Genomic DNA, 18,017 nt, shown 5'->3' on the forward strand with positions numbered 1-18,017 from the left:
TGAGGAGACTCCTACGTTCCTGTTTCCATGTAGTGTCATGTACAATATACACAGTGTCACCTCCTTCTGTAGCTATGTATGACCGGTGTATCTCACTAATGAACCTGAAATGGTGCGAGGCCTCTGAGGAGACTCCCACGTTCCTGTTTCCATGTAGTGTCATGTACAATATACAGTGTCACCTCCTTCTGTAGCTATGTATGACCGGTGTATCTCACTAATGAACCTGAAATGGTGCGAGGCCTCTGAGGAGGCTCCCACGTTCCTGTTTCCATGTAGTGTCATGTACAATATACAGTGTCACCTCCTTCTGTAGCTATGTATGACCGGTGTATCTCACTAATGAACCTGAAATGGTGCGAGGCCTCTGAGGAGACTCCCACGTTCCTGTTTCCATGTAGTGTCATGTACAATATACAGTGTCACCTCCTTCTGTAGCTATGTATGACCGGTGTATCTCACTACTGAACCTGAAATGGTGCGAGGCCTCTGAGGAGGCTCCCACGTTCCTGTTTCCATGTAGTGTTATGTACAATATACACAGGCTCACCTCCTTCTGTAGCTATGTATGATCAGTATCTCACTAATGAACCTGAAATGGTGCGAGGCCTCTGAGGAGACTCCTACGTTTCTGTTTCCATGCAGTGTTATGTACAATATACACAGTGTCACCTCCTTCTGTAGCTATGTATGACCGGTGTATCTCACTAATGAACCTGAAATGGTGCGAGGCCTCTGAGGAGGCTCCTACGTTCCTGTTTCCATGTAGTGTTATGTACAATATACACAGTGTCACCTCCTTCTGTAGCTATGTATGACCGGTGTATCTCACTAATGAACCTGAAATGGTGCGAGGCCTCTGAGGAGACTCCCACGTTCCTGTTTCCATGCAGTGTTATGTACAATATACACAGGCTCACCTCCTTCTGTAGCTATGTATGATCAGTATCTCACTACTGAACCTGAAATGGTGCGAGGCCTCTGAGGAGACTCCTACGTTCCTGTTTCCATGTAGTGTTATGTACAATATACACAGTCTCACCTCCTTCTGTAGCTATGTATGACCGGTGTATCTCACTACTGAACCTGAAATAGTGCGAGGCCTCTGAGGAGGCTCCCACGTTCCTGTTTCCATGTAGTGTTATGTACAATATACACAGGCTCACCTCCTTCTGTAGCTATGTATGACCGGTGTATGTCACTACTGAACCTGAAATGGTGCGAGGCCTCTGAGGAGACTCCTACGTTCCTGTTTCCATGCAGTGTTATGTACAATATACACAGGCTCACCTCCTTCTGTAGCTATGTATGACCGGTGTATGTCACTACTGAACCTGAAATGGTGCGAGGCCTCTGAGGAGACTCCCACGTTCCTGTTTCCATGTAGTGTTATGTACAATATACACAGGCTCACCTCCTTCTGTAGCTATGTATGATCAGTATCTCACTACTGAACCTGAAATGGTGCGAGGCCTCTGAGGAGACTCCTACGTTCCTGTTTCCATGTAGTGTTATGTACAATATACACAGTCTCACCTCCTTCTGTAGCTTTGGGAAAATAAGTTGGTCCAGTATATTATCTAGAATCCAGACTGGTACCAAGTGGACCCAGAAGTCCAGAAAGTCCACCATGGGGGCACAGTTCCGGGGCTGCCACTGCGAGATGATATTCCTCAGAAACGGGATCCACATCTCCCACAGCAGTCTGAGAAGAGACAAGGACAGGTCACTCCAGAAACAGCGTCTACACGTCACACTGGCCATCGCTAGCTAGAGACTAAAGCAGGGGTGGGCAATAGCAGTCCTCCAGCTGCTGAGCTGCACAGCAAAGAAACCATAATGAGGCTGCAGAGCATGCTGGGATATGTAGTGCCACAGCAACTGAATTGCCCACCCCTGCTCCCAAGTGTGGGCCAGCGCAGGCAGCCTGTGACTGATACATTGCTGCAGACAGAAGCAGTTGCCTGGCAGCACCTTATCCCTGGGAGGAATGGTGCCCGGCAGATGTTACCTATGATAGGGATCCATGGATACATCTTGCGCGCTGTGGGACAGGTGACCTTCCTCCAGCAGATCCTTCCACTTGGTCATAACATCAATTCCGTACATAGGGTCCTAAACGGAGGAAGATAATAATGATTCCACAACAAACCGTGGTTCACTGTTCATCACCATAACCTTAGACACACTAACGAAGAACAGACGCTGAGCACTTTTACATTCTCCTCACACTGATGGAACTGACCTGCCTGTGGCCCTGATGTCGGCAGTTATCAGGGATTATGTGTTGTGTGCCTCAGGAATGCAAAACAAAACCCGATAACCAGCCCTTAGAGACCCATTAATTCAAGAAAACACATGGGTCCTATGGCCAGAAAAAAAAAAACAGGTTATAATTGGATAGCCCGATAATGACGATCGGCCTAAAATTGCGATAACACGTTTCTTTTCAGCCAAAAATTTGCACTGGTAATTGGATATCGCCCTAAGACATCAGAAGGGTTTTCTGTTCCTCGGCTTGATAACACTTTGAGGCAGATTCAATTCGCTGAGGAATTTACCGCTGGGTTTAGCTGCCGGGGTAAATGCTCGGAACTATTAGATTATATCTCTGAGGTAAGCAATAGCTGCGGGGGTAAGTGCTCGGAACTATTAGATTATATCTCTGAGGTAAGGAATAGCTGCCGGGGTAAGTGCTCGGAACTATTAGATTATATCTCTGAGGTAAGCAATAGCTGCGGGGGTAAATGCTCGGTACTATTAGATTATATCTCTGAGGTAAGGAATAGCTGCCGGGGTAAGTGCTCGGAACTATTAGATTATATCTCTGAGGTAAGGAATAGCTACCGAGGGTAAGTGCTCGGAACTATTAGATTATATCTCTGAGGTAAGGAATAGCTGCCGGGGTAAGTGCTCGGAACTATTAGATTATATCTCTGAGGTAAGGAATAGCTACCGAGGGTAAGTGCTCGGAACTATTAGATCATATCTCTGAGGTAAGCAATAGCTGCAGGGGGTAAGTGCTCGGAGCGATTACACTATATCTCTGAGGTAAGGAATAGCTGCCGGGGTAAGTGCCTGGAGCTATTACACTATATCTGAGCTAAGCAATAGCTGCCGGGTAAGTGCTCGGAACTATTACACTATATCTGAGGTAAGCAATAGCTGCCGGGGTAAGTGCTCGGAACTATTAGATTATATCTCTGAGGTAAGCAATAGCTGCCGGGGTAAATGCTCGGAACTATTAGATTATATCTCTGAGGTAAGCAATAGCTGCCGGGGTAAATGCTCGGAACTATTAGATTATATCTCTGAGGTAAGCAATAGCTGCCGGGGTAAGTGCCTAGAGCTATTAAACTATATCTAAGGTAAGTAATAGCTGCCGGGGAAAAGGCCTGGAGCTATTACACTATATCTGAGGTAAGCAATAGCTGCCGGGGTAAGTGCTCGGAGCTATTACACTATATCTCTGAGATACGGAATAGCTGCCGGGGTAAGTGCTCGGAGCTATTACACTATATCTGAAGTAAGGAATAGCTGCCGGGGTAAGTGCCTGGAGCTATTACATTATATCTCTGAGGTAAGGAATAGCTGCCGGGGTAAGTGCCTGGAGCTATAAAACTATATCTAAGGTAAGTAATAGCTGCCGGGGTAAGGGCCTGGAGCTATTACACTATATCTGAGGTAAGCAATAGCTGCCGGGGTAAGTGCTCGGAGCTATTACACTATATCTCTGAGATAAGCAATAGCTGCCGGGGTAAGTGCCTGGAGCTATTACACTATATCTCTGAGGTAAGCAATAGCTGCCGGGGTAAGTGCCTGGAGCTATTACACTATATCTCTGAGGTAAGGAATAGCTGCCGGGGTAAGTGCTCGGAGCTATTACACTATATCTCTGAGGTAAGGAATAGCTGCCGGGGTAAGTGCCTGGAGCTATAAAACTATATCTGAGGTAAGCAATAGCTGCCGGGGTAAGTGCTCGGAGCTATTACACTATATCTCTGAGGTAAGGAATAGCTGCCGGGGTAAGTGCCTGGAGCTATAAAACTATATCTGAGGTAAGTAATAGCTGCCGGGGTAAGTGCTCGGAGCTATTACACTATATCTCTGAGGTAAGGAATAGCTGCCGGGGTAAGTGCCTGGAGCTATAAAACTATATCTGAGGTAAGTAATAGCTGCCGGGGTAAAGCTCCGTACACAGTGGAGATGCGTGCTGAACGATCTAACACAGACCGCTCAGCACACATCTCTCGGTGTGTTGAGCGAGGGGGGAGGGTGGGAGCGCTCAGCCAGAGGTGAAATGAGCGATCACTGGATTTGCCGTGCACACGTGCCAAATCTAGAGTCAGCAATAGCGTCGCGTGCATACACACGGAGAGATCTAGTCAGATGCTTAGGATATAAGGGCAGATCTCTCAGTTTGTACCCTGGTCCGGCGGCTTAGTGAATCTGCCGCTTGGCGTTACACTGCTTACAATGCGATAACGTTTTTACTGGTTACCGGTTTCCAATTGCCAGTGTTGTAAGGACACCTATCACTTTCCTACAGGTGAAGTTGGCTTTATTGCGACAGTCCTCGCATTGACTCACCAATTCGCACCAACTGATTTAGTATGGTACAGCTGCGACTTGAGAACTATGACTCCGGCAAACGAGCATGAATGTCTAGCATGTAAATGTTGAGCTAAATTCTGCTCCACCTGTATCTGGCTCCTCCCCTGACACAAGAGCCCATTTCACTCACACTTAAGGGGTTCCAGTCTTTGAAGAAGTCTTTCATCAGGGGGTAGACAATAGCCACCGCCAGATCAGCCTTCTCTGACATTTTGTATTCCTCATAGTACTTGTCCTGCAGCATCTGGAAAATGCGCGCGCACTCGTCCAGGGTCAGGGGGTTGGCGCAGCCTGGCAGCATCCTCTCTCCGCACTCCTCCACGGTCTGCAGCACCTGGCTCAGGTTGTGTATGGCCTTCTCTTCCCGCCCCAGCACATCAGACAGCTTCTCCAGCTCGTGAGTGAGGTTCACCACCATGTCCCGCTCATACTGCAGCTGCCGGTCGTTCTGGATGATCTCCTGCTCGGTCAGCTCTATCAGCAGCTGCAGGTTGTGCTCCAGTTCCGGCAGCACAAACCCCTGCGGCTTCTCCTCCTTCCCTCCCGGTGCAGACGTCTCTCCGGGGATGTTGTGCTTGTGGGAAATCTGGCTGTAGCTGTAATATACTTTCTGCTCCCGTCCAGTCATATCAATCACCTGAATAGAGGAAACCGGAGAGGATTACAGGAGCGGGAACGGTTACCAGTATAATGGGGAATAGTGTCAGCGGTCAGTATTCTTTATAGTGTGAATGGAAACAATGAAACGGAAACGGATAAATAAAATAATAAAGCAGTTTCTGATGTTTTCAGAGGTATTTGGAACGAGTGAGCCTTCTACATTAAACCGCCGCTTCTGTGCTAATTATTTACTCCATATTGGCCCGTCTAGGGAAAGCGCTGCATTTAGCCCAATTTACCCTGTCCTTGGCGGCTTGTCCGTTGCCGCTTGTAGGGATGTAAAGGGACGCGTCCTCGTCCCGGCAGCGGCCGCTGTGGTGTCAGGCACCGGCTGTAATGATCTTCTGTGCGGCGGGCAATGTCAGGCGCCGCTTGTCCTGGCAGCATCCGCTATGGAGTCAGGTGCCAACTGTATGATTCTTCTGTGCGGCAGGCAGTATCGGGCGTCGTCGTGAGAATCTTCTATGCGGTGTGGGTTCCCAGCTCCTCTTTAAGCTCTCCAACGCGTTTCAAATCCTAGCGGGATTCTCTTTTCAAGGACGCTTCCCGTTACATCCCTGCACAAATCCCTGCAAGCGGCAACGGACAAGCCGCCAAGGACAGGGTAAATTGGGCTAAATGGGGAAGAGATATACAGTCTCAGAATTGCGCAGTAAAACAGATACAGCTGCCCAGATACTAGGTTCAAATTGGGGGAAAGAACACCAATTCCCAACAAATGTAAACAAAAGAAAAAATGGTGAACCAGGTACCACTGGCGCTTAATCCGTAAAGATGTATATATAATGGACCCTGGCATGAGCTACCACAAGCACAATAGTAGGGGATACTACCCCTTGCTGGGGGTTAGTACCCTGGATAGATGTGCAAACCAACAGAATAAAAACTGGGTATAAAATCACAAATAAACATTTATTGATAAAAACATACAATACATTTAGGCTGCCAGTGCAATGGGACTCCAAAGGTGACTAGTGCAATTATAATGTCGACAAAGAAGCTCTCACCCTCTTTCTGTATTGCGGTGGGCTAGCTCAAACAAGAGCTGGTGTGGTCCTGGGCTGATATAGCCAAGCACCACCGCAAAAAACTTATCAGCAATAGGTCACCTCCAGTCCAAAAGTGTAGATCCTCAATCCAAAGCAACGCGTTTCGGTTCTCAGGGAACCTTTCTCAAGAAATGGATGAGGGTTCTTGTTCTGAAGTCGCCTTTTATACCCAGTAAATGAGACTCAATTGATTGATCATGTTGTCACTTCCGGTTTCTGAGACCGGAAGTGACATGAATGCATTCTAATCTTAAAACGTTCACTCTTGCTCAGAGCTTATAAAAATCCATCTTATTTATTGCCCACTCTCTTTTCCTGATGTGCAACCTTTGTGCCTATCGCGTCCTGGATCCAAAAGTACCTTATCCTCCGCTATCCGCCGGCCGGAAGTTGCGTGTGCGGAGTCCCGTGTCTACTTCCGGTAGTGTGTATGTTTGCGTTCCACCTGTTCGTCCGCCCGGAAGTGACAACGCTGTGTTCCACATGCTTTGCATTCCATACATATCGTAGGACTTCCATACTGCAGACGCTTTATTCATGGAGTGTGGTCTCTTCAGCCATTTTTCTTCAGGGCAAAAGTGCTAAAGTGCCATAACAGGAGACAGCCGGGAATACCCACTGGTTACCTTCCTTTGTGGTACTTCGTATTCCCAGCCAGTCCATCCCTATTACCCCAGTGGGATCCCACACTGTCTCCATATATTCCATAGACGTGGAAATACATGTAAAAGAAATAAAAATGAAGGGGATGGTTAAAACTTTTTAAGTGCATGGTTAGGAATATACAATTAAAACAGAAGCATGGTAATACGTGAAGAAAGCAAGAATAAAACAAATATAAAATAGGGGACTCCAGGGAATATAAATATCTGGATTGACTTAAGATGTTTTTTAATCTAAAAACCATTTAAGTTCAAAGTCTACGTTATGCCCCTTAGGTTTTAAAGTGTCTAGATTAAAAATCCACTTCATTTCGCATTGTGCAAGTCGTTTTTCCAGGTTTTTGTTTTTCCAATTGGCTTTGATTTGTTGTAATCCTATGAACCTTTTAAGATGTCCTTCACATTTGTTGTGTATGGTCCTGAAATGATCAGATAGAGGGTGGGTCTCCAAACCCTTTCGAATATTGTATATATGCTCAGAAGCCCTCGTCTTCAGAGGGCGAGATGTTTTCCCTATATAGATTAGTCCACATTGGCACTCTAATAGGTATACAATATTCCTAGAGTGACAGGTTATGAAATCATTGATTCTATGTTTGACACCATTAACTTCAAATTCAGTGATCTTACGTGGTGTGTCTTTCTTGTATGTGGTACGGCACATTAAACATGCCCCACACCTATGAAATCCCTTGTTACAACTTCTGATCACCGTGTTTTCATTAAGACTACTCTGGACCAAATGATCCTTCAAAGATTTGGCCTTTTTGTAGATGAACACCGGTTTGGGGGGTAGGTGTTCCCCAAGCACCGGGTCATCTTTCAGTATACGCCAATTATCCTTGAATACATTTTCAATCCTCTTATGATATCCTCCATATCTCGTGATGAAGGCCCATTGATATGGATTCTCTCCCTGTTGGATTTTTTCTTTTTCTTTTTCTTTCAGGAGGTCCTTTCTGTCTATTTGATTCACCTTCTCTTTAGCTTTTTCCAAAAGTACATCTTTATAACCTTTCTCCCGAAATCGATTGGTCATTTCATCCATCTGTGTATCTAAAGTGGCCTTGTCCGTGCAGTTTCTTTTTAATCTTTTGTACTGGCCTACTGGTATGTTTTCCAGCCATCTGTAATGATGCTCACTGTTGATATGTAAGTAGGCATTCGAATCGGTTGGTTTACGGTGGGTTTTCGTGCAGATGTGGTTGTTCTCTATGTAGATACTCAAATCCAAAAAGGACAGTTCTTCATTGCTCACAGTATAGGTGAGGTTGATATTGAATTGGTTGCAGTTTAACCTAGTTTGGAATTCCTGAAGGGATGCCTCACCACCTTTCCAGGTCCTTATTTTTCTGCAGATTTTGTACTGCAAGGTATTCTTTTCTAGATAGATTTTTCTTCTTGGTCCGGGGTATTTTTCTTAGTTCTTTCGTTACAATCGAATTAAAACAATCAATGCTTCCTCCTTTTACATGCTTGGGGTATTCCCGGCTGTCTCCTGTTATGGCACTTTAGCACTTTTGCCCTGAAGAAAAATGGCTGAAGAGACCACACTCCATGAATAAAGCGTCTGCAGTATGGAAGTCCTACGATATGTATGGAATGCAAAGCATGTGGAACATGACTTCATTTTGAAAAATAACTATTTCTACTTTCAGGGAGCCTACTACCTGCAGATCAGGGGAACCGCCATGGGCACCAGGTTCGCCCCTAGTTACGCCAACCTCTACATGGCCTACTGGGAAGCCTCCACGGTGGACCCTCTGAGAGGGCAGGGGGCGGGCCTGGTGTGCTGGTGGCGGTTCATAGATGACATCTTCGTGGTCTGGAAAGGTGGTGAGGCATCCCTTCAGGAATTCCAAACTAGGTTAAACTGCAACCAATTCAATATCAACCCCACCTATACTGTGAGCAATGAAGAACTGTCCTTTTTGGATTTGAGTATCTACATAGAGAACAACCACATCTGCACGAAAACCCACCGTAAACCAACCGATTCGAATGCCTACTTACATATCAACAGTGAGCATCATTACAGATGGCTGGAAAACATACCAGTAGGCCAGTACAAAAGATTAAAAAGAAACTGCACGGACAAGGCCACTTTAGATACACAGATGGATGAAATGACCAATCGATTTCGGGAGAAAGGTTATAAAGATGTACTTTTGGAAAAAGCTAAAGAGAAGGTGAATCAAATAGACAGAAAGGACCTCCTGAAAGAAAAAGAAAAAGAAAAAATCCAACAGGGAGAGAATCCATATCAATGGGCCTTCATCACGAGATATGGAGGATATCATAAGAGGATTGAAAATGTATTCAAGGATAATTGGCGTATACTGAAAGATGACCCGGTGCTTGGGGAACACCTACCCCCCAAACCGGTGTTCATCTACAAAAAGGCCAAATCTTTGAAGGATCATTTGGTCCAGAGTAGTCTTAATGAAAACACGGTGATCAGAAATTGTAACAAGGGATTTCATAGGTGTGGGGCATGTTTAATGTGCCGTACCACATACAAGAAAGACACACCACGTAAGATCACTGAATTTGAAGTTAATGGTGTCAAACATAGAATCAATGATTTCATAACCTGTCACTCTAGGAATATTGTATACCTATTAGAGTGCCAATGTGGACTAATCTATATAGGGAAAACATCTCGCCCTCTGAAGACGAGGGCTTCTGAGCATATATACAATATTCGAAAGGGTTTGGAGACCCACCCTCTATCTGATCATTTCAGGACCATACACAACAAATGTGAAGGACATCTTAAAAGGTTCATAGGATTACAACAAATCAAAGCCAATTGGAAAAACAAAAACCTGGAAAAACGACTTGCACAATGCGAAATGAAGTGGATTTTTAATCTAGACACTTTAAAACCTAAGGGGCATAACGTAGACTTTGAACTTAAATGGTTTTTAGATTAAAAAACATCTTAAGTCAATCCAGATATTTATATTCCCTGGAGTCCCCTATTTTATATTTGTTTTATTCTTGCTTTCTTCACGTATTACCATGCTTCTGTTTTAATTGTATATTCCTAACCATGCACTTAAAAAGTTTTAACCATCCCCTTCATTTTTATTTCTTTTACATGTATTTCCACGTCTATGGAATATATGGAGACAGTGTGGGATCCCACTGGGGTAATAGGGATGGACTGGCTGGGAATACGAAGTACCACAAAGGAAGGTAACCAGTGGGTATTCCCGGCTGTCTCCTGTTATGGCACTTTAGCCCTGAAGAAAAATGGCTGAAGAGACCACACTCCATGAATAAAGCGTCTGCAGTATGGAAGTCCTACGATATGTATGGAATGCAAAGCATGTGGAACACAGCGTTGTCACTTCCGGGCGGACGAACAGGTGGAACGCAAACATACACACTACCGGAAGTAGACACGGGACTCCGCACACGCAACTTCCGGCCGGCGGATAGCGGAGGATAAGGTACTTTTGGATCCAGGACGCGATAGGCACAAAGGTTGCACATCAGGAAAAGAGAGTGGGCAATAAATAAGATGGATTTTTATAAGCTCTGAGCAAGAGTGAACGTTTTAAGATTAGAATGCATTCATGTCACTTCCGGTCTCAGAAACCGGAAGTGACAACATGATCAATCAATTGAGTCTCATTTACTGGGTATAAAAGGCGACTTCAGAACAAGAACCCTCATCCATTTCTTGAGAAAGGTTCCCTGAGAACCGAAACGCGTTGCTTTGGATTGAGGATCTACACTTTTGGACTGGAGGTGACCTATTGCTGATAAGTTTTTTGCGGTGGTGCTTGGCTATATCAGCCCAGGACCACACCAGCTCTTGTTTGAGCTAGCCCACCGCAATACAGAAAGAGGGTGAGAGCTTCTTTGTCGACATTATAATTGCACTAGTCACCTTTGGAGTCCCATTGCACTGGCAGCCTAAATGTATTGTATGTTTTTATCAATAAATGTTTATTTGTGATTTTATACCCAGTTTTTATTCTGTTGGTTTGCACATCTATCCAGGGTACTAACCCCCAGCAAGGGGTAGTATCCCCTACTATTGTGCTTGTGGTAGCCCATGCCAGGGTCCATTATATATACATCTTTACGGATTAAGCGCCAGTGGTACCTGGTTCACCATTTTTTCTTTTGTTTAAATTGGGCTAAATGCAGCGCTTTCCCTAGATGGGCCAATATGGAGTAAATAATTAGCACAGAAGCTGCAGTTTAATGTAGAAGGCTCCCTCATTCCAAATACCTGATAAGAGCATGGAAACATCAGAAACTGCTTTATTATTTTATTTCTATTTTATTTATCCTATTCCGTTTCATTGTTTCCATTCACACTATAGACACTAGCGTTATTACAAAGAATACGCTGGGATTTCAGGTGCTAGGAATGAAGTGGTTACAAGCTGCCGTTGTTTGATGGATAACCTAATGGACAGGGCAAGCCGTATACAGGTAACCGAATGGACGACCTAATAAGGAAAATTACAGTCATTAAATACCAACAGCTAAGCCTATGCAAGAATGACTGGGGACAGCCATGACTGGGGACATGACCTATGACTGGGGACAGCCATGTTCCAGCAATATAATGTACAGACACTATCAGGGACAGCCATGTTCCAGCAATATAATGTACAGACACTATCAGGGACAGCCATGTTCCAGCAATATAATGTACAGACACTATCAGGGACAGCCATGTTCCAGCAATATAATGTACAGACACCATCAGGGACAGCCATGTTCCAGCAATATAATGTACAGACACTATCAGGGACAGCCATGTTCCAGCAATATAATGTACAGACACCATCAGGGACAACCATGTTCCAGCAATATAATGTACAGACACCATCAGGGACAACCATGTTCCAGCAATGTAATGTACAGACACTATCAGGGACAGCCATGTTCCAGCAATATAATGTACAGACACCATCAGGGACAACCATGTTCCAGCAATATAATGTATAGACACCATCAGGGACAACCAAGTTCCAGCAATATAATGTACAGACACTGTGGCCGGAGAGACTAGCCAGCCACACGTGTAATGGCGTCTGCGGCACTGAAGGGGTTAACCCTCGTGCCCAGCGCCATTTTGCGGACTGTTTAAAAGTTTATTGAATAATGTGTTTTAACATGTCATATGTAGTGCTCTGTACACCATTGCAGGAAGGCATGTTTAAATGTATTTATTTTATATTCAAGACAGGCTTGGTGTATATTTAAAGGGAAACACGTGTTTAAATGAAATGTATTTAAAGGAAAAATGCAGTTACTATAGATGTCTGAATAAGCATCTCTTATCCTCTGGAAATAGGAAGTGGCATGCTAAGGGCCCTGTCCTAGCAGAGAGGTGTGAAGGACAATACCTTTTGATGTGTAAGTTCCTTAGAGAGAGATGCTAATCACTGGGTCTATGGGCTTGGAATCTGTTTCATGTAGGCGATTTGATATACGATCCCTGAATGGCAGATACAGGAAGGAAGACCGTTTGTTTGTATTGTAGCCATTCCTGTTGTAATCTTAAACACTGGGATTGCCTGGAGATGTGAATGACCAGAAACATCTGTATTTTGAAGATATGTGATAAATTTATCAATAGTGAATGTTAATCTGATACCAAACGTTGTCTGGGTGACAGGAAGGAGGATATTGTTTTATTGCACTTACCTCCTTTTGAAATGTAATTTATTTATTGGTATTTTGTAAAATAACCTGATTGGTTGGAGAAGACAGGGAGGGCTTACCCCCCTGTGGTACTGTGTGGAAAACGGACATAAAAAGGAGACCTGCGTGCCTCCAGAGTTGTAGTGTATTATTCCATCTTATTCTGCTGAAAACATCTGATTGTATGCTGTTACCCCTAGCAATAGGGAGGAGCCTTTTTAAAGGTTATTGAGCAATAAACATCTTTGCCTCAAGAAGACTGCTTCATCTTGTGACCAACTGGGTTAGGCCAAACCTAGCCCCGTCCTCCGGCTGTCCAGGGAAGCAACTAGCGTCTCCAAGCTCCGCCTTCCGCCAGCTACCGGTAGAGGCCTAGCAAGTGGCTAGTGGGGATTCGTCAACACCACACAGGTGTGGTAAGGCAGTGCGTCGGCACATACAGAGCAGAACCGTGGTTCCAAACGCCACGGCAGGTTAGGAGTTTGGTGGTGGCAGCGAGAACCCGCCCACAGCGCAGTGGGTGGAGTCAGTAACAGGCGGTTACTGACGGTAAGCGGGAATCCCCTATGTGGTCAGGACTCGTGCGGCTTGACCTTCCATTCTGTGCGCAGCCAACGGGACGCGAAAGCGGCGAGTGATTTCGTACGGTACCGTCCTGTCACAGACACCATCAGGGACAGCCATGTTCCAGCAATATAATGTACAGACACCATCAGGGACAGCCATGTTCCAGCAATGTAATGTACAGACACTATCAGGGACAGCCATGTTCCAGCAATATAATGTACAGACACTATCAGGGATAACCATGTTCCAGCAATATAATGTACAGACACCATCAGGGACAGCCATGTTCCAGCAATATAATGTACAGACACTATCAGGGACAGCCATGTTCCGGCAATGTAATGTACAGACACTATAACGGACAGCCATGTTCCAGCAATATAATGTACAGACACTATCAGGGACAGCCATGTTCCAGCAATATAATGTACAGACACTATCAGGGACAGCCATGTTCTGGCAATGTAATGTATGGGCACTACCAGAGCCCCACCATTACTGTCAGCACCACAACACTCTGCTCGTATAACAGTCTCCTCTCCCTAGTGCCGGCTACCAGAGCCCCACCATTACTGGCAGCACCACAACACTCTGCTCGTATAACAGTCTCCTCTCCCTAGTGCCGGCTACCAGAGCCCCGCCATTACTGGCAGCACCACAACACTCTGCTCGTATTACAGTCACCTCTCCCTAGTGCCGGCTACCAGAGCCCCACCATTACCGTCAGCACCACAACACTCTGCTCGTATTACAGTCTCCTCTCCCTAGTGCCGGCTACCAGAGCCCCGCCATTACCGTCAGCACCACAACACTCTGCTCGTATTACAGTCTCCTCTCCCTAGTGCCGGCTACCAGAGCCCCGCCATTACTGGCAGCACCACAACACTGCTCGTATTACAGTCTCCTCTCCCTAGTGCCGGCTACCAGAGCCCCGCCATTACTGGCAGCACCACAACACTCTGCTCGTATTACAGTCTCCTCTCCCTAGTGCCGGCTACCAGAGCCCCACCATTACTGGCATCACCACAACACTCTGCTCGTATTACAGTCTCCTCTCCCTAGTGCCGGCTACCAGAGCCCCACCATTACCGTCAGCACCACAACACTCTGCTCGTATTACAGTCTCCTCTCCCTAGTGCCGGCTACCAGAGCCCCACCATTACTGGCAACACCACAACACTCTGCTCTTATTACAGTCTCCTCTCCCTAGTGCCGGCTACCAGAGCCCCGCCATTACTGGCAGCACCACAACACTCTGCTCGTATTACAGTCTCCTCTCCCTAGTGCCGGCTACCAGAGCCCCACCATTACCGTCAGCACCACAACACTCTGCTCGTATTACAGTCTCCTCTCCCTAGTGCCGGCTACCAGAGCCCCACCATTACTGGCAGCACCACAACACTCTGCTCTTATTACAGTCTCCTCTCCCTAGTGCCGGCTACCAGAGCCCCACCATTACTGGCAGCACCACAACACTCTGCTCGTATTACAGTCTCCTCTCCCTAGTGCCGGCTACCAGAGCCCCACCATTACTGGCAGCACCACAACACTCTGCTCGTATTACAGTCTCCTCTCCCTAGTGCCGGCTACCAGAGCCCCACCATTACTGGCAGCACCACAACACTCTGCTCTTATTACAGTCTCCTCTCCCTAGTGCCGGCTACCAGAGCCCCGCCATTACTGGCAGCACCACAACACTCTGCTCGTATTACAGTCTCCTCTCCCTAGTGCCGGCTACCAGAGCCCCACCATTACTGGCAGCACCACAACACTCTGCTCGTATTACAGTCTCCTCTCCCTAGTGCCGGCTACCAGAGCCCCGCCATTACTGGCAGCACCACAACACTCTGCTCGTATTACAGTCTCCTCTCCCTAGTGCCGGCTACCAGAGCCCCACCATTACTGTCAGCACCACAACACTCTGCTCGTATTACAGTCTCCTCTCCCTAGTGCCGGCTACCAGAGCCCCGCCATTACTGGCAGCACCACAACACTCTGCTCGTATTACAGTCTCCTCTCCCTAGTGCCGGCTATCAGAGCCCCGCCATTACTGGCAGCACCACAACACTCTGCTCGTATTACAGTCTCCTCTCCCTAGTGCCGGCTACCAGAGCCCCGCCATTACTGGCAGCACCACAACACTCTGCTCGTATTACAGTCTCCTCTCCCTAGTGCCGGCTACCAGAGCCCCGCCATTACTGGCAGCACCACAACACTCTGCTCGTATTACAGTCTCCTCTCCCTAGTGCCGGCTATCAGAGCCCCGCCATTACTGGCAGCACCACAACACTCTGCTCGTATTACAGTCTCCTCTCCCTAGTGCCGGCTACCAGAGCCCCGCCATTACTGGCAGCACCACAACACTCTGCTCGTATTACAGTCTCCTCTCCCTAGTGCCGGCTACCAGAGCCCCGCCATTACTGGCAGCACCACAACACTCTGCTCGTATTACAGTCTCCTCTCCCTAGTGCCGGCTACCAGAGCCCCACCATTACTGGCAGCACCACAACACTCTGCTCGTATTACAGTCTCCTCTCCCTAGTGCCGGCTACCAGAGCCCCACCATTACTGGCAGCACCACAACACTCTGCTCGTATTACAGTCTCCTCTCCCTAGTGCCGGCTACCAGAGCCCCACCATTACTAACAGCACCACAACACTCTGCTCGTATTACAGTCTCCTCTCCCTAGTGCCGGCTACCAGAGCCCCACCATTACCGTCAGCACCACAACACTCTGCTCGTATTACAGTCTCCTCTCCCTAGTGCCGGCTACCAGAGCCCCGCCATTACTGGCAGCACCACAACACTCTGCTCGTATTACAGTCTCCTCTCCCTAGTGCCGGCTACCAGAGCCCCACCATTACTGTCAGCACCACAACACTCTGCTCGTATTACAGTCTCCTCTCCCTAGTGCCGGCTACCAGAGCCCCACCATTACTGGCAGCACCACAACACTCTGCTCGTATTACAGTCTCCTCTCCCTAGTGCCGGCTACCAGAGCCCCACCATTACCGTCAGCACCACAACACTCTGCTCGTATTACAGTCTCCTCTCCCTAGTGCCGGCTACCAGAGCCCCGCCATTACTGGCAGCACCACAACACTCTGCTCGTATTACAGTCTCCTCTCCCTAGTGCCGGCTACCAGAGCCCCACCATTACCGTCAGCACCACAACACTCTGCTCGTATTACAGTCTCCTCTCCCTAGTGCCGGCTACCAGAGCCCCACCATTACCGGCAGCACCACAACACTCTGCTCGTATTACAGTCTCCTCTCCCTAGTGCCGGCTACCAGAGCCCCGCCATTACCGTCAGCACCACAACACTCTGCTCGTATTACAGTCTCCTCTCCCTAGTGCCAGCTACCAGAGCCCCACCATTACTGGCAGCACCACAACACTCTGCTCGTATTACAGTCTCCTCTCCCTAGTGCCGGCTACCAGAGCCCCACCATTACTGGCAGCACCACAACACTCTGCTCGTATTACAGTCTCCTCTCCCTAGTGCCGGCTACCAGAGCCCCGCCATTACTGGCAGCACCACAACACTCTGCTCGTATTACAGTCTCCTCTCCCTAGTGCCGGCTACCAGAGCCCCGCCATTACTGGCAGCATCACAACACTCTGCTCGTATTACAGTCTCCTCTCCCTAGTGCCGGCTACCAGAGCCCCGCCATTACTGACAGCACCACAACACTCTGCTCGTATTACAGTCTCCTCTCCCTAGTGCCGGCTACCAGAGCCCTGCCATTACCGTCAGCACCACAACACTCTGCTCGTATTACAGTCTCCTCTCCCTAGTGCCAGCTACCAGAGCCCCGCCATTACTGGCAGCACCACAACACTCTGCTCGTATTACAGTCTCCTCTCCCTAGTGCCGGCTACCAGAGCCCCACCATTACTGGCAGCACCACAACACTCTGCTCGTATTACAGTCTCCTCTCCCTAGTGCCAGCTACCAGAGCCCCGCCATTACTGGCAGCACCACAACACTCTGCTCGTATTACAGTCTCCTCTCCCTAGTGCCGGCTACCAGAGCCCCGCCATTACTGGCAGCACCTACAGGAAGCTGCAGGATCTACTGCTAGAACAGGATCTCACCGTGCTATTAGGTGACTGATATGTGGTCTTATTAGCTTTATATCTTGACAATCCACATATAAAAGGATGTCACTTGCTAATCAGCATCCAGGAAACCACTAGGGGCAGACACCTGAACTGTCAGGACAGTGAGAGCAAGGGCCTCATCTAATCCATCCAGAATAATGCAGGTCTGCAGCGTCACCCATCTGAACGAGTCTTCTATATTAATGTTACACCCATCACTGCAGTACACAGATCCCACAGAGACAAAGCACCCAACAGAGGGTGAATGGTAAGCTCTTAGGCCAAACGCTCAGCGCAGATCTTTCCTGCAGACAGTGAAGAACGTGTGGAATGGATGAGTTTTCTGCAACCTCTATAATATACTACAGATCAGTTCTTCCTCGCCATACACTAGGATGATACAGTGTAGGAATACATGATATCATTCTACGCATTGCGTGCACATAGTGCATATTAATGAGTGCGAATACGATACGCGGCCCGCATCAGCTGATCATATGTGCTGCACATACTGTATAATCAGCCGATCCCAGCAGAGGTATGATAGATTGTACGGTGATATCACACGCCCGGCAGCTGGTGGGGGAAGGGGGGATCATTAGTACGACTCGCAGATCATGTATGGCCGGCATTAGTCTGTGGTATTTGCAGACTTGGATAAAGCTTTATCCCTGGTCAGTTAT

The 18,017-nt window shown here is 47.4% G+C and overlaps 1 protein-coding gene across 2 annotated transcripts in view; it reads right to left on the reverse strand.

Moving 5' to 3' along the window:
- TFIP11 (tuftelin interacting protein 11) overlaps positions 1-18,017 on the reverse strand; it is a 129,568-nt gene that overhangs the window by 61,952 nt on the left and 49,599 nt on the right. For both annotated transcript variants that reach the window (XM_063950689.1, XM_063950690.1), the window contains exons 7-9: positions 4,745-5,251; positions 2,012-2,115; positions 1,537-1,705 (exon numbers count right to left, since the gene is read on the reverse strand). In XM_063950689.1, the coding sequence (XP_063806759.1) occupies positions 1,537-1,705; positions 2,012-2,115; positions 4,745-5,251 (780 nt within the window). The remainder of the gene's footprint in view (positions 1-1,536; positions 1,706-2,011; positions 2,116-4,744; positions 5,252-18,017) is intronic.

The sequence above is a fragment of the Pseudophryne corroboree genome, unplaced genomic scaffold, assembly GCF_028390025.1.
Source record: "Pseudophryne corroboree isolate aPseCor3 unplaced genomic scaffold, aPseCor3.hap2 scaffold_1168, whole genome shotgun sequence".
NCBI classification, from domain to species: Eukaryota; Metazoa; Chordata; class Amphibia; order Anura; family Myobatrachidae; genus Pseudophryne; species Pseudophryne corroboree.